The sequence below is a fragment of the Botryllus schlosseri genome, chromosome 16 (assembly GCF_051294905.1).
Source record: "Botryllus schlosseri isolate E-star chromosome 16, Bs_hap1, whole genome shotgun sequence".
Classification (NCBI taxonomy): Eukaryota; Metazoa; Chordata; class Ascidiacea; order Stolidobranchia; family Styelidae; genus Botryllus; species Botryllus schlosseri.
This window is the reverse complement of record NC_137251.1, coordinates 8,502,458-8,525,709: the sequence shown is the minus strand read 5'-3', so window position 1 is coordinate 8,525,709 and position 23,252 is coordinate 8,502,458. Positions and strand designations below refer to the sequence as shown.

The 23,252-nt window shown below is 42.2% G+C and overlaps 1 protein-coding gene and 1 pseudogene across 2 annotated transcripts; one reads left to right on the top strand and one right to left on the bottom strand.

Annotated features, from left to right (window-relative positions):
• Positions 1–5,518: 5,518 nt before the first annotated feature.
• Positions 5,519–6,565, bottom strand: LOC145459515 (ubiquitin-conjugating enzyme E2 J2 pseudogene; annotated as a pseudogene).
• A 7,252-nt stretch (positions 6,566–13,817) lies between these two features.
• Positions 13,818–23,252, top strand: LOC145459501 (uncharacterized). 2 transcript variants are annotated; one of them, XM_080338161.1, is made up of 5 exons: positions 13,818–14,719; positions 16,471–16,608; positions 17,222–17,332; positions 17,603–21,892; positions 21,953–23,252. In XM_080338161.1, exons 1-5 carry the CDS (start codon positions 14,617–14,619, stop codon positions 22,507–22,509), a joined length of 5,199 nt encoding a protein of 1,732 aa, XP_080194287.1. In that variant the 5' UTR covers positions 13,818–14,616; the 3' UTR covers positions 22,510–23,252. The 2 variants fall into 2 exon arrangements, with proteins under 2 accessions (XP_080194287.1, XP_080194286.1); XM_080338160.1 differs by having other exon boundaries at positions 17,603–23,252.

Below are 23,252 nucleotides of genomic sequence, written 5' to 3'. Positions count from 1 at the left end.
ATGTGTTGTCTAGCTGTAAGGATCTTGCATTGAATGGTGAATACAGTGACATACGTGGATGCTCCTTGATTACTACATCAAACTCAATGGCAGAAACAACAGAAAAGATCATTGATGGAGTCGCGAAGTTTTCTGCAATATCCCAAACGCCTCAAAACGATATCCAAGCTGACCAGATGTATTGTAGTCCCACAAAGACAAACATTATCCAAGTTCACATAGATCATCAGTTGATGGCCACTGTTTCTGAAGAATACAAAGAACAAAATTGTGGATTGACCAAGCAGGAGGAAGATATGCAAACTAATGAAATTATGAATGGGGAAAAACAACTCACGACAAGGTCTGAATCTCCCAACCAAGTTCAGCATGAGCAATTTGATCAGGCTAAGGATCAGTCAAGTCATTGTGTTGAAAAGTTGTCATTTATTACTGATGTCAATTGTCCTGTCACAGATTTGCCATGCACTGCTAACCGACATGTCTCCAGTAATGACTGCTCTGGCGTTATGGATTACAGTGAAACAATCACCGACACGTCAATAGAGCCTACCGTACAAAATGATAATCAGGTTGACCACACGCAGTGTAGTCCTACAAAAACAAACGTTGTGCAGGTCACCATGGATGATCAGTTGATGGCGACTGTTACTGAAGAGTACGAAGAACAAAATTGCAACTTGAATGAGCAGAAGGAAGAAGAAATGCAGTTTGAAACTACCAATGTCTCCAGTGTGGAAAAACAACAGACGGCAAGTGTTGAACCTCCCAACCAAGCTGAACATGCTCAATTTGATCAGTCACATCCATTTTCTGATCCTACAGATCAGTCAAGTCGTGGTGGTGAAAAACTGTCATTCATTGCCGAGATCAATAGTCCTGTGAAGGATTCATCTTCCACAGCTCAAAAGCATGGCTCTACAGATGACTGCTGCAGCCTTATGGATTACAGTGAAACAAGGGCTGATGAGTTGATCGAGCATATTATACCAGAGTGTAAAGAACCTGCACAAGACTCCAAATTGACTAATCAAAAAATAGAAGAAATGCAAAATGAAGCTATCAATGATTTGGAAATACCCTGCAGAAAGCTTAGTCAAGATCATGCTCAATTTGATCAATCACATCTAGTTCTTGATGACACATGTCAAACTGTCAGGAAGCTGTTTTGTATTTCTGAAATGAGTACTCCGATCAAGGATTTGCCTTTGTCAGCTGAAACACAAATCCATGCAGATGAGCACTCTGGCTTTACGGATTGCAACGAAGCGATGAGCGATCAGGTAATGGAGCCTGTTATCCCTGAAATCGATAATACGTGTGACGTTACTGATCCTGGAAGTGGTGTGGAAGCTATCAAATTGTGTACACAAAGTGAGGACGAAAATGAGATTCCTCAAACTCTCAATACAGAAGCTGTGTCACCGGCAGGTTTGTGTCATGACAACGAAGTTCATGAATCTCAACGCGATGCAGCAGTTCAAATGCCTCCGAGTAGTGATCAAGAAATTGAAAAATCGTCGAAGATTGAGACGGAGACTTCATTTTCCAAATCTGATAACCAAAGCGTCACACAGCAGTGTAAGGAGGGATTGCCTTTGCCGGACCCGGCCCATGAAAGCAATTCCTCCGACGTAACAGACCTTTGCATTAGCGACAGTGACAATGATATACAAGCTGTAAACGAGCCCGTTCGTTCTCATGTTGAAAAGAACTCCCCGCCGAGCAAGATGTCTTGTTGCGACCCTGTCGATATCGTATCTGTTACTTCAGAAATGTCCGATTTCGCCCAGACAAAAAATGCCGAGTTGCCCGATAGCTGTCCAGACTTCGATCGTAAAAGTGAGGAAAATGCACTCAGTGGTGCTCCGCCAGATATCTACGATTCTCCTCCGTTATTTCATTTTCCGAACTGCTACGACTCCTCAGAGACTGAAAGCTCATTTTCAAGCGTTGAGAAACATCCGAAGGTCAACTTTCTGCCGTTCTGTCCACGTCAGCCTATTGACAGCTCTAATGAACCGACGCGTGATTCCACGGAGGCAGTAAATGACCGGAGAGCCGAATTGAGGCATGGGTTCTGTTGTCGCATATGCCGCACACTTTGTCCGTCCATCAGTGCCCTGAAGCGTCACATGAAACTTGAGCATTCACCGATAGATTTCGCCACGCTTCCGATACAGTACCAAGAAGTCAAATGCAAATCATGTCTTGTGGATTACTTTATATGTTTGTATTGCTGCAGGTCCTATTTCAGCATCAAAAGAATGGTAAGACACTTCGAAAAACATCAATTGAGGAGTTGCTATCGGTGTAGGTTATGTAAAGAGAAGTTTTTCATCTCAAGTCTGTGGCATTTATTCTCCCACAAGACTCACTGTGTTTGTAAAATATGTCAACGCAAGGACGAAGGTGATGTGTTGATGAATGCTTCCAAGAATATATCGCCACCTGACTCTGCTAACGCCCACAGTAGCAGCAATGAAGTGGTTATGGAACAAGTCAGCAATGAGCAGCCTTGTATGACAGATGTGTCTGTAGACGAGATCGATTGGAATCCGGTTGTCAAGCTTGAAAGGCTGCCAGAGCAAGTGGTTTCAGCCGGGATGGCAATTGTGGAGTTCATTGGTGGAAAATGGGAGGTGAAGATCCCAAATTATTCTGCAAAGTACGAGTCTGCTGACAATACTATCCAAAAAATTGATGAATATGAATGCGGGATTTGTGAAAAGCAATTTATGACTTCAGTCCTTCTTGAAGACCATATGGCATGGCTGCATTCCACCGACAAGACTAGAGAAGTCTGTGACGAGGTAATGGTCGTGTCCAAAGATGTTGAAAATGCCGGCGGGCGCATAACGTGCCAGTTTTGTCGTGAGCAGTTTCGAACCAAAAATAAGTATTTTGAACACATTGAGAACACTCACGACTACCGAATAGATCAACCGAGCAAGCCCTACAAATGCCACAAGTGTCCTGATACTTTTGTTACCCGAAAGGGGCTGCAGTCACATGTAAAAAGGCATTATTACACCAGCTCGGCTTACCCAAGGTGTGGGGTGTGTAAAAGAAAATACCTGGCCATGAGTTTCAAGAACCACAAATGTATTTAATAATTCTCAGTGAATGCGTTTAGTACGAGTTTACACTCAATAGTTTGTGGTGATTTCATTTTTCTCGTTTGTATATATCGAATTTGTAAATGCTACTCCAGGACACACGTTCGGTCCACTGTCTCCGCTCTTTTTGCTAGGCTGCCTAGACTCTTCACGAACCTTTATCTTGTGAATTATAGTCGTAGCACTCTGAATATGCTGGTATATTTTTGTTTGTTTGACATCCTTGGTTTTCTTAAAGCTCTCATCAGTAGGGCTGGGCAAAATCGAGTATCACTGGTGATGACATCACAATAGTATGGACGATCGGGAAAGTTCAAATATGTGCATTTTATGCGACCACCACGAATATGATTTCAGTTCTACATCACATTAAAGATTATGTGTTATTTTTTCTGCCATACCTATTTCATTGCACATTTCGGAAATGCTGTGGGTTGGTTGCGGCATTGCGCATGTCATGTTCCCAAACGTGCGTAGCTTTTTGCTCTATGTTTCGTATGCTGCGGTACGAACGATCAAGGTGTACACTGAACTGTAGGGTTGTTGAAAAATGACTTTTTTCCCCGGATCCCGGGGATTCACTGATTGAATTGTTAGATTGCTTAAAAAAACGTTGCACACCAAATTTGGCTCAATTCCAACCAGTATACGCCGAGCCAATTGAAATTTTTCAATTAAATAAAATTTCAAATTTTACTGTCAACCCCATGAAATTGTTTAGCTATCTACAAAAACGATGCAAAACAAATTAGACGCAATTCCAACTGCCGAAGCAAAGTTATTGCAGCTGAAAGTTTTGAATTTGCAAAAATAGCATAAACCGTGAACCAGAATTATGAATGAAAAACTCAAACATCTTCGCTTCTGCAGGATGGAACTGTGTAAAATTTGTTTTGCATCACATCAGTGAATTCCCGGAATCCGGAGAAATAAGTTATGTTTGAACCCTACCGTAGAGCCTTCGACAACATAAAATACTAGTATCGTTGTTAAATCAGCTCACGCTGGCATGGAGCGTATAATTTCAGTACTGGAAAAATTATCTCTCGCCAATCGAATCATTGCGCCCAACTCTACTCATCAATATATTTACGAAGCACCAGTAGCTCATCTGGTGTACTGAATGAAATGCTCTTGTGCAATTGGTATTATTTCGGCCTTGTATATTATGACATTCAACCTACTTCAAAGACCTGTCAACCATTCTGTTAACTTTACTTCATCAAGTTGAAAGGTAAAGCTACCTAACAGCATGTTTTGTTGGAGGATTCAAAATATTCTTTTCTATTTTTTTGTAGCTTTTTTCTTGGCTGTCTTGCAAGCCCTAATATCTGTCATGGAAGAAACGTGCCATGTGTGCAACTATGATGTGAATGCTGGATAGACACGCTGCATTTTGATGGCCTCTGTGCGTGCTGCTTTTTTTGCTTCAAAATATTTTTCGCTGCTTGATTTTCCATGTTTGACTTGGCTTCTGTATATTGCTAACCAAGGCTGGGCAAAATCAAGTATTAGATTGTGAATTGAGTATTGGGCGGTGAGTATCATTCATTGCTGTTGTGGTAAGCTAAATATGTACCCTGTATGCGACCATAAGGGTAATGTTGCTAGTTTGCTGCCACATTTACGGTGATTTTATGACTGCACCTATTTTGTTGATTGTATTGATCAGAAATGTGTTTTCCACCTAGATGTGTGTCTTTGTACTACACATTTCGAATGGGGTGATACAACCAATTAAAGGTCCCAAGGGTTTAACACAGTGGTTCCCAACGTGGGCGATATCGCCCCCCAGGGGGCGATTTGGCGATCTAGGGGGGCGAAAATGACGAAGGGGGCGACAGGGGGGCGAAAATGGACAAAGGGGGCGACGGGGGGCGAAAATAGCGAAGGGGGCGATAGGGGGGCGATGACGCGTAAAATCGGCTGACCTTTTTTTTTTTTTTTTTTAGTCATCCACCTAGCAATGCGGAGCGAAAAAACGTTATTTTCAGCTCTGAGCGGTGAAAGATGACCTTTTTTTTTTTTTTTTTTTTAGTCAACCCGCCAGTGATAACAGTCTGTATGCCCAATTATCGGTGCACAAAATTTGGGGGGCGATGATCGGTGTTGACCTTGAAAAGGGGGCGATGGGTCGAAAAAGGTTGGGAACCACTGGTTTAACACTAATATATCGTCTCATTATTCGACTAAAATCTTTACAATTTATTCTCGATTTGGATTAGAGTACTTCAATCATAGTGCCCATCTCACGCCCACAGTATTTTGTTATTGTGAAATTTCAACATTGGTGTCGCGTCCTTGACTTCTGTATATAACTAATTTGACAGTGAACGCTGGACTCCATAAATATTTTGTGTGTTTAGTGTTATAGGTGGGAGTAGCAAGGCCTTGCCTCCTTTATGGTTGTAGAAACGTAAACATTCTATATTTTGAGGAAAGAGTAACATTACAGAAAGAAGATGCATCTGTAAATAGATAATCCTACGCATAATTGAACTTTATCTCAGTAGCAGTATTTCAGAAGAACAAAGTTTGCATGATCATATTGGATCTGGCCCAATATTCCCTCTAATTTTTCACAAGTCTGCACGCACTCACTGCGCGGTCCCTAGGACGACAGTGCGTAACGACTAAAATAACAGGTCATCACTTCGGCTTTTTTATGCGCGGCGACTTTGTCAGCAGTATGCGGACGTGCGCAGATTAGAGGGAACATTGATCTGGCCGTCTTTTCATTAGATTGGCCAGTAACTTATAGCTTGAGGCATTGAAATGATCATTCGCGAGCCGAGCTAAGATTGGTTAGCATCCGTCTCGTCCACTAGGGATGGGAACAGCTCGCGGAACAATGGATTTTGACAATTGAATTGTTTGCTCTTGGCAGCGTATTGTCGCTTCTGCTCTTCTGTGCTTTCTGTTGTTCCAGCGGCAACGGTGTCTTCCATCATGAAACTCTGTAGCCCAATCAGTATAGATCCAACAGTCCACACTGGGTTCCATGACTCTGGATGGTAATCGCTGATCGACAGACATAGTCTTGTGTTGGTTCGGAAGCGGCCTGATGGAGTAATCATGTAAATAGCTGGTGGGCGAAACGGAAATTCTCGAGGAAACACTAGTTTTCCATGATATAATCCACCATCATACGGGCTGTCGGGTGACCCAACGATAACGTAATGCCACTCGAGAATGTTGGAAGATAGTGGTACTGTCACAATATAAGGCAATGGTTCTTTATGCAGATTCATGAAATCTTTCCACAACCTCTGCCTCGCTAACGTCGGTACAGAATTCTGCATGGTCGTCGTCAAATGTTACGACAGAGCATGGTGGCGAATTCTCTTACAGAGTGGACGCTCATAGAAATCGATCGGCATGCTTTCCATCAACTATTCAGTAGCTACTAGCTTACTTCCGCTAAGCAATCTGCAGATCAATAACAAACACGGTTTTGCTTCAGTGAACAAAATTCTCTGGTCAGCTGAGCCGTTACTGTGTTTATATATAGATAACTAACCTACGTAGGTTAGTTATCTATAGTTTATAGCAGTGATGAGCATCGGAGCGGAGTTTTGCCGATTTTGTGACAGTCGGAGCGGAGTCGGAGTTCACTACAGATATTTTTTCGGAGTATTGTAACTTTTGTCTCCGATATCTTTGGATAGCTCGGACCAGAATACACTATTGATTATGATTACAAACCAAAACACAGACGGTTGACACCTTGTGAAGTTGTAATATGACGGGTAACATGCAAAAATGATTGCCAAGCGCATAAAAATCAGCCATCTGCGCTGCAATTGGGGACTGGAGAGTAAACAATACTATGAGACCAACCATATTATCACATGTACCATGTACCATGCTTGCCACTGTTTCGGATACTTGACGAGATTCATCGGAGTCGGAGGGAGTTTTCCTCAGACACTAGTTGTCGGAGGGATTCGGAGTCTCAAAAAGCACTATCCGCTCATCACTGGTTTATAGCTCACAGTAACCACAGCGTATGTTGCCCGCCCCTGATTCAGAACTTGGTATTATTGCTCTGCTCGAATAGTCAATTAAATGAAATGTGGTGTAGACATTTGATAGTTGAATAGAGATAATACTTCTCCTAGTAACGACTTCAACATGGACATACTGTAGGCCTACTTCAAGCGAAACAACTAATATTATGCAACTCGTATAAGAAGCTATATGAAGTTATATCACTAAACTGAATGATTTATGAATTACGAGGAAGAAACATACCAACAATATGTAAAATTGTATTTACGCCTATGACATATATATTTCACATAAATTACGATGAACGAAACAGATGGCTTATAGTCCATATGTTGGCGGTCCAAAAAGGGTCCGCAAAGCAAAAAGGTCGAGAATCACTGACATAAGGTACATGCGTTACGCTCGCAACTGACAGAGCATCTTCAAGTGGTCTTGACACCAGCAAATCAACGACCTATCAGCCCGATATATCGAGTGTGAGACATACTACAGAAAAACAGAATATATATCATGCTTTAACCCAGGGCCGGCCAACCCGTGGCCCGCGGGTCACATGTGGCCCGGGAGGTAATTTCCGAAATTTCTAATGTTATCAAAAATGGATTGCATAGATTGTGAACTTGTGAGTCCAACCAAAAATTTGATTAGTCTAGCCCCAACACTTGAGATGTGATGACTAAAATATCAGTTCCGACGCATTGGCAGATCCATGAGCCATGATTTATCAAAAGTAAAAATTTTCTACACGCTTCGCGCAACATGCTGTCACTCGATTTCTTGCTATTAATATTGTTGCCCCTTTGTGAAAATAAAAGAACGCCTAATGTATCGGATTGAATCTAACTATATTCGCGTACACGAGACAGAGGATCGTTCAGCATATGCGACTTTGCGTTTGCACTCGCAGACAGACCATCGACTATGAAACCAAGGCATAAATAAAATGATTGACGCATGTTGGTCGAAACTTTCGATATCGATATGTCCAGATGCCGATAGCCCAGTCCTTGCAAACTGAGTCCAGCGATATACGGCAGGCCCGCAATATAGGCAGGTGACAATATTATGGACCAGTGAAGTTCAAACATTTTTCGCGCTTCACGCGGCTAGTGGCCCGCGCATCAGTTCGTCAATCGAATGTGGCCCTTTGGCTGAAAAGGTTGGCCAGCCCTGCTTTAATCCATGGGTGGGCAAACTTTTGAGCTCGCGGGCCGCATTCAACATCTGAATCCATTCGCGGGCCGCACTATATAAAATTGGGATTATAAACCAAAACGCAATATTGGTATATCTATTTGATTACTGACAACATCATAACCATGTTAGCTTCAAACACGCTTCTACTAATACCACCATGGCAGTTTAAAAAAATATATAAAAATTATCTACTCCAAACGTACTGTTGATTCTTTTCTTTTATGCAATGCTTGTTCTAATGTTATCCTTTATTACACTTTTATTAAAGCTTAATATCGTGTCGTTAGTCGTATATTTACTGAATGTTGACTCTACGTATATGTGTGTGATTTAATATATATGTTACACGCATCAAACACTCCAAACGGGTGGCGACTGACTCTGAAGGCCTAACGGCCCCTCGTCGTCTCCCAGTCTATACTGCAATATTTGTTTCGTATACTTCTTTATTTATTGATGTGACGAATAAAAGACTATCTATCTATCTATCTATCTATCTATGTGTGAGTGTAGATAAATACCGAATGTCTACGCATACAGAGAACGAATCTACCTATGGCACACGCGAATCCTTTTTTAGTAGCACATCACTGAAATAATTAGAACTGGAGGGGCCAATCTGAAATCTCACTCATGATCCGAATTATGTCAATCTCGTTTAGGATTTCTGTGATGTTTAGCAGTTGAAACCTTTTAAACTGCGTGGGCCTTGAGATCGGGCTGTCGCGCCAGAAATTAATCATAAAAAATAATATAGGAAGTATATAGGGATTGTAGGCCTACCTTAGAACAGTGGTTCTCATACTTTTCAAGACACGCCCCACCCTTATGACGGTGACAGATTTTGCGCCACCTTAATCGTCATATCACAAAACGGTAGTCAGCATTTTTTATGTCGTCATTTTTAACACAGTGTGTAAGGGCTTAAAATCCCTATATATACGGGAATGCTCTTAACTGAGTAATTCCTAAACAAAAACTATCATGTATGCAAAGCGGTGTCATTTTATACACGTGAAAATCGGAAGAAAGCATCCGCTATTGGTTGTCCAGTTAATGCCACTTTTCAAAAGATTGTGTATATACACCGGTGAAAATGTCGCCCTTGTAACTCGAAATCCCTGCTACTTTATGGCTTGGTTTCTTTTGTAAGGGGCGAATAAGGGACAAATAACCGTGTTCCCGAACGGATTTGCTGATCAGACGACAGCAACGGAGGCAAAAATGTCGCCAAGAATTAAGGGGACACGAAATTGACGCCCAAATATTTTTGTACCCCAACTGCTACAAAAATAAGTACAATTGCCTCCCAAAGTAGCCTAGTAGGTAAATAACTAAATATATTGTCAATATATTGTCAACATAGGGCAGTCCTTTTCGGCCAATGTTTTCTCGTTGGCGAGTTTTCGGCACATTTTCTCGGAGTCTTATATTAGCCTACACTTCATCATGTGTTGGCGCGGAAATGGTTGACGCCGAAATGCGTAGTTCTATAAATCATTAGCAATGTTCCCTCTAAGCTGCGCGCGTGCGTGCGTGGCCGCGCACTGCTGACAGAGTCGCCGCGCACAGAAAAACGTGTGCCGCGCACAAGAAAGCCGAAGACTTTTTTTTAGTCGTCGCGCACTGTTATCCAAGGGACTGCGCAGTGAGTTGGAGAGTGCGCGCAGACTCGTGAAAAATTAGAGGGAACATTGATCATGAGTATTTACTAGGGTAAGGCGCCCAATAATCAAGACGTTCAGTGAATTTGAAAAAAAGTTAGATTATGTTTCAAAAAAATGCCCTATAATTTGTGTTCATTCACGAAATAATTTGGGCCCCTTTCATGCGCTACCCCTCTCCAGCTGGGGGGTTGGGGTGCGGCAGTTACGGTCCTTCATAAATTGTATGAATAAAAAACGAATGATCATTAGGGCTGTTCAAAAATAACCCTTTTTCCCCGATTCCAGCCGTTCACTGATTAAATTGTCAGGTTACCCTAAAAAACGCTGCACACCAAATTTGGTTCAATTCTTTTAAGTATAGGACTCCGCAGATCCAATTAAAATTTTTAATTTACTAGGGAAAATTTGAAAAAAATTCCAATTTTTCTGCCAACCCCATAAAATTGTTGAGCTGTCTTCAAAGACGATACAAACCAAATTTGACTCAATTCCAAGCAGTAGAAGCGTAGTTATTTCAGTTTTTCGTTGATAATCCTCGGATTAACCTTGATTTTATGGGGTTGGCATAAAAATTGGAAATTATACTATACTTGTTAGAATTGAACCAAATTTGGTGTGCAGCGTATTTTAGGGTAACATAACAATTTAATCAGTGAATAACTGGAATCGGGGAAAAATTGTTATTTTTGAACAGCCCTAATGATCATGCAAGCTGCATGCGCGGTTTAACGAGTCAGCTCCGTATTTGTCGCTTGCGTGTCGTCTAATGACACGGCTTGAATATCAAGTCAAATCGAACATGTGTCCGGACCTGATGTTACTTCACGAAGTTCTGCATTAGTTTGGAATTCGATGTTTTATTTATTTTATCAATGAACGAGTCTTCAACATATTGCATCTTGAAAGTCGTCGCGGACCGCGGAACCACTGGTATACAACACCATATGCAGGCTACAAAAGCGGTTCGTTTAATGCTGTTTTAGCTTTTATCTTGTTCGTATCAGATAATCAGGTATATACTTATAAACTATTGGCTCATTGCTTTGAAATGACGTAGACTTCAGTCGACTCGCGGCTACAGTTGAAATACTGCACTGGTAGGCTACTGCACGAGAGCGGTCACGGTCTGCGTCGGGCAAGTAGGCTACAAAGATCTGAGACGCGCAAAGTGCATTCTTTCCTCTCGGGGTGTTGTGCGATTGTGACAACAATTTTCCGATTGATATAAGACAGAGAGATGTGATAGGCTCGGTCTATAAAGCTCTATGATAGCGGCGGGAAGAATAGTTGTAGACCTACTCAACAGGGTCAGCGAATATATCTAGATACCCTCCCACAAGGACGTGCGATCATGGGAGGCAAGGAAGACAGTTCCTCCCATTATATTGATAGCATTCAATGATGGATATGTAACTACTGATCTTCATGAACTTTGTGCATTCATGGTGTTCACGAACAGGGCAAAATATAGACTTATAGTGTATGCAGAAGCTGGTCGAGCCTCAGCTATGATCGCGCTAATTAATCATTACTAAAGCTAACACGCATGTTGCCAATATAATTTGTGCATAATCCAGATGTGCTTAAGATCAGAAAATGTCCTCAGTTCGAGTTTAATGGCGTTATTAGCTTTAGTGATGCAACATGTAATTGCAGCGAGACAACACATAGTGAAGCACAATGTAAAAAGCCTGAGGAGACTGATGACGATGAGTATAGTCTATTTCAGTGGTTCTTAACCTTGCCACCAGCGCCCCCCAGGGGGCGCTGGCGATTTTGAAGGGGGGCGGAAACGCTCAGGGGGCGATATGGGGGGCGCTGGGCTCAGGGGGGCGGTATGGGGGGCGCTGGAGAAAAATGGCTTCGCAGTAGATGATGTGGTGATAGGACATATCCTTAATGAGTATTCAGAGCAAATTAACACCGAAAACTTCGTTACATATAGCTTTCAAAATACATATAGGCCTATAGGTTTAATTGTCCATGGGCGCCTAAATGACTGACACCGAATGTTCCTGTCTTGGCAATCTGAACCCCAGAAGACGAATTCCATCTGGCAGGGAAAAATTATATGTCAGTGAAGAAGAGGGAACAGGGAACATTGAGGGAAAATTAGAGGGAACATTGCACCTCACTCAGCTCTACCGGTAAATGTGTTTACGTGAGCAGAGAGAGGATGATGAGTATTCAGAGCAAATTAACACCGAAAACTTCGTTACATATAGCTTTCAAAATACATATAGGCCTAGGTTTAATTGTCCATGGGCGCCTAAATGACTGACACCGAATGTTCCTGTCTTGGCAATCTGAACCCCAGAAGACGAATTCCATCTGGCAGGGAAAAATTATATGTCAGTGAAGAAATACCAATCTGAAATCGTGTGCGTCTTTTAGTTTAGTACGATTGGGCGACAGGGATATTCCTGTTGGGCGATATCCCCATTGAGCAATTCTATATTTTTTGATATTGCAGACACGAAATACCACAGACACGAAATAACATCATGCAACGAAGTCATACCAACGGGTTCGCCCGCCCAAATATGTTTAATTATTAGTAACGGGCCCTACAGTTTCCAAGAAACCTCACAATGTTCGCTTTAAGTTTTGATGAGTTTGCGCACACTCAACAACTCGCTGTGCTGACCCCTGGACAACAGTGCGTATCCACTAAAAAAAGGTAATAACTTCGGATTTGTTGTGCGCAACGTAGATTTTCTGTGCGCAGAGACCGTGTCAGCACTGCGCACGAGCGCAGCTTAGAGGGAACATTGCACCTCACTCAGCTCTACCGGTAAATGTGTTTACGTGAGCAGAGAGAGGATGAAAATTAATCTCAATTTACATGCAATTCCCGATGATATTGTCCAATTCAATCATTAATTAGTTAAATTTTTCGCGCTTCGCGCGACTAGGCGAGAATAGCTGCCTCAGTAAATGGACACCCAATGTAGATACCTAGCAGGCTTTCAGCAAATAGAGGACAGCCTAATGGGGGTCTGGGAATGAAGCCCCCCGGACGCTTGGTTTATCACCCGATGGGGGCCCAGGACCAACGTTTTTTTGTTAGGGGGGCTGACGAAGTGCTGTTACGGCCCTGGTAACGAATAATTGTACCTGCAGGCACGCCCGAATATGTTTAATTATTAATTACGTGCCCTTTATCTTCCTATACAACAGCTCACTCAGTTTATCGCGACTTATATATGTAATTACCACCTATTCATTCATGCATTATAGAAAATTTTGGTACCTAGGGCGACCGTTTTAGATATGTTTATTCAAATATGTACATAAAATATCAAAAATTTCATAAAGAAAATCTTTCCCCATCATCGGGTCATCTCATCTCAGCCGTTGCCGAAGTCGGATTTGTATTCGCGGTCGTGGTAGACGCTGTCGTAAGTTGGCGCTCGTAGTCGCTCGGCTCATCTCATCGCAGCAGTCGAGGTCGATTCGTTTCGATTCTTGGTTGCGGTCGTAGTAGGAACCGCGCCAGTACTTGGCGCTCGTTTGCGTGTGTTTTTCATATAAATTTGGTGGAGTGGTGGTGGGTGGGGTAGGAATAGGGTAGTGGTGGGGGTACCATCGAAATCACGATAGGGGGTTCGTTGGGGCGAAGCCCTCAGAAGTTCGGTTTATCACGCTATGGGTGCGCAAGGCAATCGTTTTTAGGGGGTTGACGACGTCCTGTTACGGCCCTCCCTCTTACTCATTGTCTTTATTACATTCCTTACATTATGAAGTTGGGGGGGGGCGCTGGAGCACGATAATTTTTGAAAGGGGGCGCTGGAGGAAAAAAGGTTAAGAACCACTGGTCTATTTACTATATAGGCTCTTTCCTTCGTGAGCCACACGTTGCTTTAATGGTTAAATACGTATCCAATACATATATCGACGGCCTAGGTCAACATACAGCGGTCTTTTTCGGCAAAGCTTTTCTCGGCGCCGATGTGATTGACAGCACAGGCGAGGTAGTGTAATGGTTATGTGTCCGGCTTCTCGATCGGTAGGTCGTGGGTTCGATCCCCGGCCGGGTCATACCAAAGACTCGAAAATTGGTATCAGCAGCTATCCTGCTAGGCGCTCAGCATTCACGTATAGCATGGAGGAGAAAAAAAACAACGGGGGCGCAGACTAGATGACCTCAGAGCCGTATCGCAACTCCGTCGTCAAAGCATCTCGATGGTGCAGGCGAAAAAAATATCATATCTCTCTCTCACACTTCACGTATAGTCTCATTTTGGTCGAATTAAAATTACGAGATGTATCAACATGTAATCGTGCGTAGAAAACTTTCAAGTTAAATATTGCTACCGAAAAAATACTCTATATAATTTTAGTGGATTTACGAAATAATTTTGGGTCGCTTCCGAGCTCGCTCCCCTCTGGTGCCGTCGCGATCCAAAATTATATCATTCGTGACCCATGTTTGGATAGTGGTGACTGCGAGACCCATACCTTAAGAATCCCTGTACTATATACTGTATACTTTTCCGAGATCTGTTTTTAGATGACACCGTACAGAACTTACTTGTCAAGGAAGTGCACAATCGCATACACTCCCTCACCAAGGTCGATGGGTGGGAACGCAAAGATCCATTTCTGAATACCTTCTATTGATGGCGCTGCTATCAATGACGAATAATATACTGCGGCTCATGAAGAATTGTTTAATTCTCTTGATAGCACAACACTACATGCAACTGCATGTGTTTGCATTCGGTAAGTCGTAAGCTCATATAATCAGACGGATGTACCCAAGATACATTGAGCAAATGATATTTTCGTTAGAAATCCTTGTCGCTATATGTATCATCTGCAAGCGTCACTGTATTTCTTCCCATTTGACCTAAATCAGCATGCCAAAGTGATTTTAAGTACGACAATTGTATTGTAGTAGTTAAAACATCGACGACTATAGTCGTTCGATCGTCAATAGTTACCACGCGTTTGTACCGAATTTGCTATATTTGGTGTCTCAAGCACATGATCAAGTGGCTGGGTGGTAACTTACGGCCTGATAGAAAAGTAGAGAAATGAGTGTGTATGTGTATGTGTAAGTGTATCCACACCCAAAAGGTGGTACACGAATACAGAACCTATAGCTACCTCAGAATCACCCCTAAATATACACCGATATTGTTCGCAACATGTTTCCATGAATGCAGTGGTTTAATGAAATTCGTGTAAAATGAATTGCGCGTAGCCTGTGAAACAGTTTCGTCACGCTAGCTCGGCTTATTTTCCGCAAAATTGTTTCGAACTATATGCCTATAGCGCCTATAGGTATTTTATCCTGCAGCGCATAGCATGTTGAAATCGAAGAAAGAGGCACTGTACCACTTTTGAGAGTGATTATAAACTAAGTATACTTGTATTTGAGAGCTGCAAAATTAAATCTTTAGAATATTTCTTATGTATGAGTCCGTACCCGATAGTTGTTATAATAACCTTGATGTGATCCCGAATATAGCATATACATTATACAATTATTAGGCTTATAGCGTTAATTAGTCGAGTGGCCCTCGAGCGCATTTCAAGCTATTTCCAATAGTGAAGTCCCAAGCCGAAAAGACCGACCGGACTTCGACCCCTTGTTTTTACTGCGGTCCTTAAAATATCGAGGGCACCAGACCTAGGCAATTCTCGAAACGGGTTAAGAACCACTGCTTTAAACCATGGATTAATCGCAGCCGTCTCTTTCGCGAAACAACCAAAAGATTGAATATTTACGGACAAAGAAAAAACGCCAATTGATAATGATGATTGGCTCTGAATTGAAAAACACAAATGAAGTAATGCTGTTCAGTCGCCAACAACTCCGGTTGAATGTTCGATCTAGACTACGAGGACCGAGTTTCTGAATTCTATTTTCCTATACCACCTTTAGGGTGTAAATCTACACTCTTTTCACTAAAAGTGTAGGTTCGCTGACACGTAGATGTGACAGGTAAACGAAAAAGGAGACTTTGATCATCGATTAACCACCTTATCGTTGCAGTGAAACTATAGTTTCGTGTGTCTTAAGAAAAGACTGAACACTTCCTGCCACTTATCCCCACTAGGGCGGTTCAAAAATAACCTTTTTTCCTTAATCTTGCGGGCTACGTGATTAAATCGTTAGGTTGCCTTTAAAAAACGACGCATACCAAATTTGAATTCATTCCAACCAATATTCGCGGTTTACGTAGAGTTTGAAAATTTTGAATTTGCCCAGAAACGCAAAAAAAAATTTTTTTTCAAATTTTTCTGCCAACCCCATGAAATTGTTCGGCTGTCTTCAAAGACTATGCAAAACAAATTTTACTCAATTCCAGGCCGTAGAAGCGGAGTTATTCCAGTTTTTCGATGAAAATTATTGGATTATCCACCGATCAAGGATAATCCCACTCATCATCTTTATTTACTGATTTTTTCTGCACGCTCCTGCTGGACTTCCAGGACCATCAATTTCCATGATTTAATTATTTTAGAATACAGGAGATACATTGCTGACATATTGAACTGCGGGGAGCTCGATGAAGAGGATTGTTCATTTCGTCTCAAAAATGCAGTTCTAGTATACTGCAGACATACAGATTCCCCACTCTGCGACAGCCTCCAGTTCATTGGTATGTTGGGTGGTAACACCGGCTGTTCACATCAGATAAGTTTTGAGAATTAGTATACTTGTCGTCGTATTGAATATATGATTGGTCGATTTGAATCCTGACATGATATCGAATTGCGATATTGAAATTGACGCATAAGCGATTACGAAGAAATATTCGATTGATGTCAATGACCGAATATATTTATAACAAATGTGTTAAAGAAGAGAAACATATAATATAAAATCACGAATATATCAATTATGGAAAACTAATGTTACAGGATATATAATTGCGGCTTGCGAGATAAAGCTGTAATGACGTGATTCTAAATGTCAGTAAATCGTGAATACCTATAACACAAAGAATACTGCATAGGACGAGTCAAATGATGTAATAAATATTAATCATTAAATAGGAAAAATAATATGATGGCTGTAGCAAAATAATGAGTAATAAATATTGAGAAAATACTATATTGCCTATCTATATTGTATAACCTCGTGTAAGTTAAGTTATCTTGAAAAATATGGGGATACATATAGTTTAAATACGTACATACAAGTGTTCCTGGTATGGGACGGAATACACATTTCTCTAGCAATGTCCGCAACAGAAAGATAAAAATTTTCAGATTACGATTGCGACTTTGCGGATCGCTGCGCCGATGATTCCGTCTGCCAAACAATCGATGGAGGATACCAATGCCAGATTGCCGATGCAGTTCAGAGCACTGACGTCGCGGGTATGCGATTGAGTTTGAATGGATTTATTGTATCGCTTCATATCCTTGATTAGTTAGTTGTTGGAAGTGAATCGGAAATTGGACATGAACTGAAAGCGTACATACATTCTGCGCCCGTAACGTAATTATACGGTATTCTTACCGTGAATTGTACCAATTCTTTATTTCCCAGCGAAAAAAGTGTGTCGGCAAAAATATTTTGATTCGGTATTCACTGGTTGTAAGATTACATTGTCACCCCCGTTGATGAAAGCTCTCTATTCATCATAGAATCACCGATGCGTGTCAACGTCAACTCAATCCAAGCTGAGCCAGCGCAGAGTCACACTGATTCCAGTGAAATAGCTGCTCGTATTGGACGGAATTTCCAGTCTCCGTCGGATTTCGATGACAACCATGCGGTGACAAATACAGAAGGTTCCTTTGCGGTGCAGCATACACCAAGAAATAACGCGGACTCGATACAAAACAGCGATCCAGCTACGACAAATTACCACACCACTTTCACGTATACTTCAAAAGAATTGGCCATGACCTCTCCAGATATCACGCTGAGTACGGTGGCTAACTCCGCACCTTACCCCGGATACAAGGATCAAGCTTTCGCGCAATTTGTCTTTGATGAAACAACACCTAACACGTCACCAATTGATACCAATAGGATACATACCATTCCTAATAGTCGTGCATTCCCGACCTCAAAGTATCCAAATGATTATGAAACTGGTAGTACAATATTCTTTACATCACGGCGATCATCGCCTAATACCAGGATTACAATGGATCAACGCAGTCAAGAGTTCGACAACATTACCGAAACTGATCAGTCTATTATATTGTCAGATCAACAAGTCGGCATTAATTCACTCTCGGATGTCCCTTTCAATATGTCGTTCAGCTCGCTTCAAAATCCTTATGACGGGGAAACTTCGAAAAAAACCGCCAAAGAATTAAGCATGCCGACATCAGCAGAGAATGGATTATTCAATTTTTCGTCAATAGCCCGCTTCCGTAATGCCACTGAGCATCCAGCGACTGAATATTCATTGTATGCAAACTCCGAGCTAAATGTGGACACTGTTACTAACTTAGCCACAAGAAACGAGCTGGTATTCGAAAATAAAAGTGGTAATCCATCAATCACCGATCTGACACACGGTATATTATCAACGCCGAGCTATAGCGTGACAGATAGAAACGATCAAGAGAGTAGGCCTGGTCATCAGGTCAACTATAGCAATGCTCATTTACACCCGGAAAGCGTTGGGCTAGGCTTTGGAGAGACGAAACAGCCACAGACTACAGTGCGACATGAAATACCGACGACAGTCCTCAGCGATTCAGAGGATAAGGGCGAATCGAGAACCCCGTCTCCGGAACCGCTCACAAATGTTCAAACCGCGAGGTCAACCATGCTCGATAGTTTGATTGAATTGCGAAATGCCGCTTTTGCGTCGACGCACGGGCCTAAAGTTGATACTTCAAATATGCAGAAGTTTACGCAGTCAAGTACACCGATGTTCAAACCCAATGAATTGACGAAAGACGCGGATTCTGGACGCAATACGGAAACGCCAACGACAAGTGATAGACGCACACCAGATTCCAATAGTACAATCGCTGATATTTTCACTTTTCCTTTGTCCATGGGAGGCGGCGCTATGGTTACAGATAGATCGTCCACGATTATCACAGAAACTGATTCATCTACAAGCAGTGGTCCGTATGTGAATAAAATATTGACGTTGCCTCTTGGGTTCAGGTCGTCTGCGCAAAACCTGATTTCTGAAATGACCAGCCAAACTGACCCGTCGCGCGATTGGGATTATGATCGGAATGAACTGATGTCTGGCAACGCGGAGCTGGGTTCTCATAAATCACCATTCCAATCAGAACCAGGATCTCATGTTATGTCAACAACCCAAATGTCAGAAAAAGATGCGATGGTGCTCAGTAATTTCACCGAAAGTGCGAATGACGACACAGCAGAACCTAATACACAAAGGCTATCAGGTGGGAATTATCTGCAGACTACAAACGACCCGGGTGTTACATTTGAGTATAAGGCGAGTCACGCACCAACATCTGTCAACTCCGTTCCAGTATATGAGTCCGCAACATGGTCTGCTGGATCTGATACGCCACCGGAAGTGACCCAACGCGGATTGCCAATTACAGATACGTTATATAAGATTGATGATTATCTCTCTGATCAGTACACACACAACACAATCTCGAATTCACACGAGGCGTTCGTTCAAACAACAACGGGAGCTGTGGAATTTGTAGAGTTGGAAGGAAATCCTAGTCAAATTCAGACACTTTATGCGGATTCTGCAGATGTATCAGTTCATACAACTGTCACCCTAACGGAACCACCAATTGTCGAAGACTTTGGGCGAGTCGGCAATCCTACAACGAGCCCGTCTGAGACCATACGCGAGACTCCTGTTTCTGGGTACATTAATGCATTAATTTTAAGAACTACAACATCATCTCTGCCTACCACTGCTATTGATGGAGGTTTCGATGAATCATCTTCCCGAGAAAATGTACATATTCACGATGAGAGTACTTCTGGAGGTTTAGTACATAGATTCATCCAAAATGCCGAATCGACCCTAACTTCGAATTCAGTGCAATCTGAGACCACCTTCATTGGCATCGACCCGATTACCACTACACCCACAGCCAACGAAGTGCTTTACGCATCCCTGACTACGACTAGGCCTACTATTTATGAAAGCTTTGATGAATCATCTTCCCGGGAAAAGCTACAAACTCAGTATGAGAGCACTGCTAATGAATATACTTCTGGAGGTGTAATCCACAGATTCACTCGAAGTGCCGAATTGAACCCAACTTCAAAATTAGTTCAATCAGAGACCTTCAGCGGCATCGACCCACTTACCACTACGCCAAAAACCAAAGAAGTGTTGTACTCAGTATCTCAGCCTACCACTACTATTTACGAAAGCTTTGATGAATCATTTTCCCGGGAAAAGGTACAAACCCAGTATGAGAGCACTGCTAATGAATATACTTCTGGGGGTTTAATGCACATACCCACACAAAGTACTGAATTGATCCGTACTTCGAAATCAGTCCAATCTGAGATCTTCAGTGGCCTTGGCCAAATTTCGACTACACCCAAAACCAACGATGTGTTGTACGCAACTCTGCCTGCGACTACCATTTACGAAAGCTTTGATGAATCATCTTCTCGAGAAAAGATACAAACTAATGACGAAAGCAGCACTGTTAATGAATATACTTTTGGGGGTTTACTACGCAGATTCATCCAAAGTGTCGAATCGACGTCAACTTCAAAATCAGTTCAATCTGAGACCTTCAGTGTCATCGACTCAATTACCCCAACACTCAAAACCGACGAAATGCTGTACGCATATGACTCTGCCGTGGCGGTATCTCATCGAAATGATTTGCGGATTTTCGAGACTAGCAAAATGATTGCGGGTAGCGAAATTAATGAACTAGTACTCGATGTTACTGATCACGAAATCCGTGTAACTCCAACGCCTAGCGCATATTCGGATGATGACAGTCAGGAAACAAGTCCGCGAAGAGAAAATGTTCGTTCAGTCACATCTTCTACAATGACAGAGAACGAACCTCCCACTACAGAGCAATATACTGTCGCGGTTAACAATCATGCGCAGCTGAGCATAGCTGTTGTAACCGACAAGAGCCTGCTACAAACTACACGAACGTCCGGATTTCTTGAATCTCCAGCAACGATTGAAGTACGCGACCGTGACCTCGGCGGCTTCACTGTCCCACCAACGCCTAGGGTATATTCGGGTAATGGTATGTTAGAAACAAGTTCGGGAGGTGAACAGCATCTTTCGGTTACATCTTCTGTAACGATCAAGCACGAGCAGCCAACAGAGCTGTATAGTTCCGATAAGAGTGTTATACAAACTACACGAACAATCCAATCAACCCAGACCGAGGCAAACGAAATACACGGCTCTCGGCTACTAACCACAGCTAGAACCAATTCAGTCGATCCAAAGTATAAAAACATTTCCAGTGAGATCGGAGCACACACTGAAGAGTTGAAACATTCGCCGGTACCATTGACGGATAGACCTACCTCTACGCGCCAATACGACAATGAAGAAATACCGTTCACAGCAACCGTCACGAAATATCCTGCGATCATAAATGACGTGGAAACAACATCTACTAATTTCATTACCACGTCCTCTCCCAAGATGGAATATATCGCATCCGCCTTGCCTGCCAGTGTTCGTCCCTCCGAAATACTTTCAACCCACGAAGATGTTACCGAAACAATAATACCGGAGGCAGTTTCAAACGCCGGAGTGCAATTTTCAGACTCCACAAAGAGAGACCGCGAGAAATCAGACGTGTGGCACACTGATCAATACTATGAAAGGGCTGATCAGAATCATACATCCGAGGTAAGCCTTATCCGCAATTCCAGCGCAATAACTGCCAGCCTTCCTCATGTGCTACCACACAATGGTACATCACGAAATACATTGGCACAAGGAAATGCCACAACAATACAAGGTAATACGCCTACCACAGCTTCACCGAGTAGGACTGATGCAAGTACAATTAACTTAACAGAAGACAACTACTCGCCATTGACTCCGAAGATAACCGCTGAGATCGATGGCGGTGAATTCGCAGTACACGAATCAATCTTCACTCGCAGTGATCCTACGTCGTTCAACACCGCATCTATCACCGAACGACTTATGTTGGAAACTAGCGAGGGTGAAAGCCACTCTTTGACCACTTCTTCTTCTGAATCCTACGAAATCAGAAGTAAAAATCCAACCACAGATTACGAATCCACTTCTACTATTATTAACGAAAGAATCGAAACAGACGAAGAGAAATTAACCACGATCTTATCTAATGTGACAAAAGATATATTATACCGAGAAAATTCAAATCACATCTCCCATCGTATCGAGAAAACGACATACGGTACTAAGGGAAACGTCTCCGGCAGCAGTGCTATTATGCGTGTCGAAGACTCCGATGCCAATGCTTATGATTCATCATTAGAAATAATCAACAGAAGCAATGAGAGTGTAATGAATCATCTCCGTTCTTTATTAAATTCCCGCGAGGAGAACGGGACTGATATTTCGGGGGACGCGGAAGGTTCGATATAATGGACAACAGCTGCCGCAAACGATTTCAGTAATCGATCAAAGAATTCCAATTCGGTAACGAAAGAAGAACCTTTTTCACAAAAGTATAATGACGTGACAACGATAGGAGGAAACTACGCTATTTTTGAGGGAGGATTTTCTGCTTCTTTTGTGTTACTATAGTGGATGAAAGTAGGAGTGTACCATGATACTCTATAATTCTAATTGCAGTTACAACGGCACTTACATTGCTACACTGTACGCATACAATACACTCGTTTTTATTCCTTGATAATGGTGGCATCTTTCCTCTTTGCGCTGAGCAACAGATATAAAGTATCCGACCTGACTATGTTTTGAACCCAAATCTGCCGCTCTAACTAAGTCAGGGGTATCATATCCATTTCACCATTTCAGTCGTCTAGCATGTTCATGTTCAGGGTTCACATTCAAGCCGAAATACAAGTAATTTCTACTGAATGAATACTAGTCAGCCATCAAGTTCACCGGACCACGACCATGATATATTTGTCACATGCCATCTCATTTCCTTTTATGTTATTTTCTTGTACTTTTTATTCAGTGTACAATTGTACATGCGTCCTTTTTATATCGCCTAGGCCCGGGTGGGTGTCTGATTTCAAAGTCTACTACGTGTCGTTCCGACACCTTCCTATCTTTTCATTGTATCGAAGTATTGTGGTGTTTTGAAATGATGAAATTATTAATAAACTTATACTGCCATTGTGGTTGCCTTCACAGAA

Coding starts and splice junctions, on each gene's coding strand:
- LOC145459501 (XM_080338160.1), top strand. CDS start 14,617: ATGGCGCTGCTATCAATGACGAATAATATACTGCGGCTCATGAAGAAT. Junction 16,609..17,221: donor CGACAGCCTCCAGTTCATTG/GTATGTTGGGTG, acceptor AAAAATTTTCAG/ATTACGATTGCGACTTTGCG. Junction 17,333..17,602: donor TCAGAGCACTGACGTCGCGG/GTATGCGATTGA, acceptor TATTCATCATAG/AATCACCGATGCGTGTCAAC.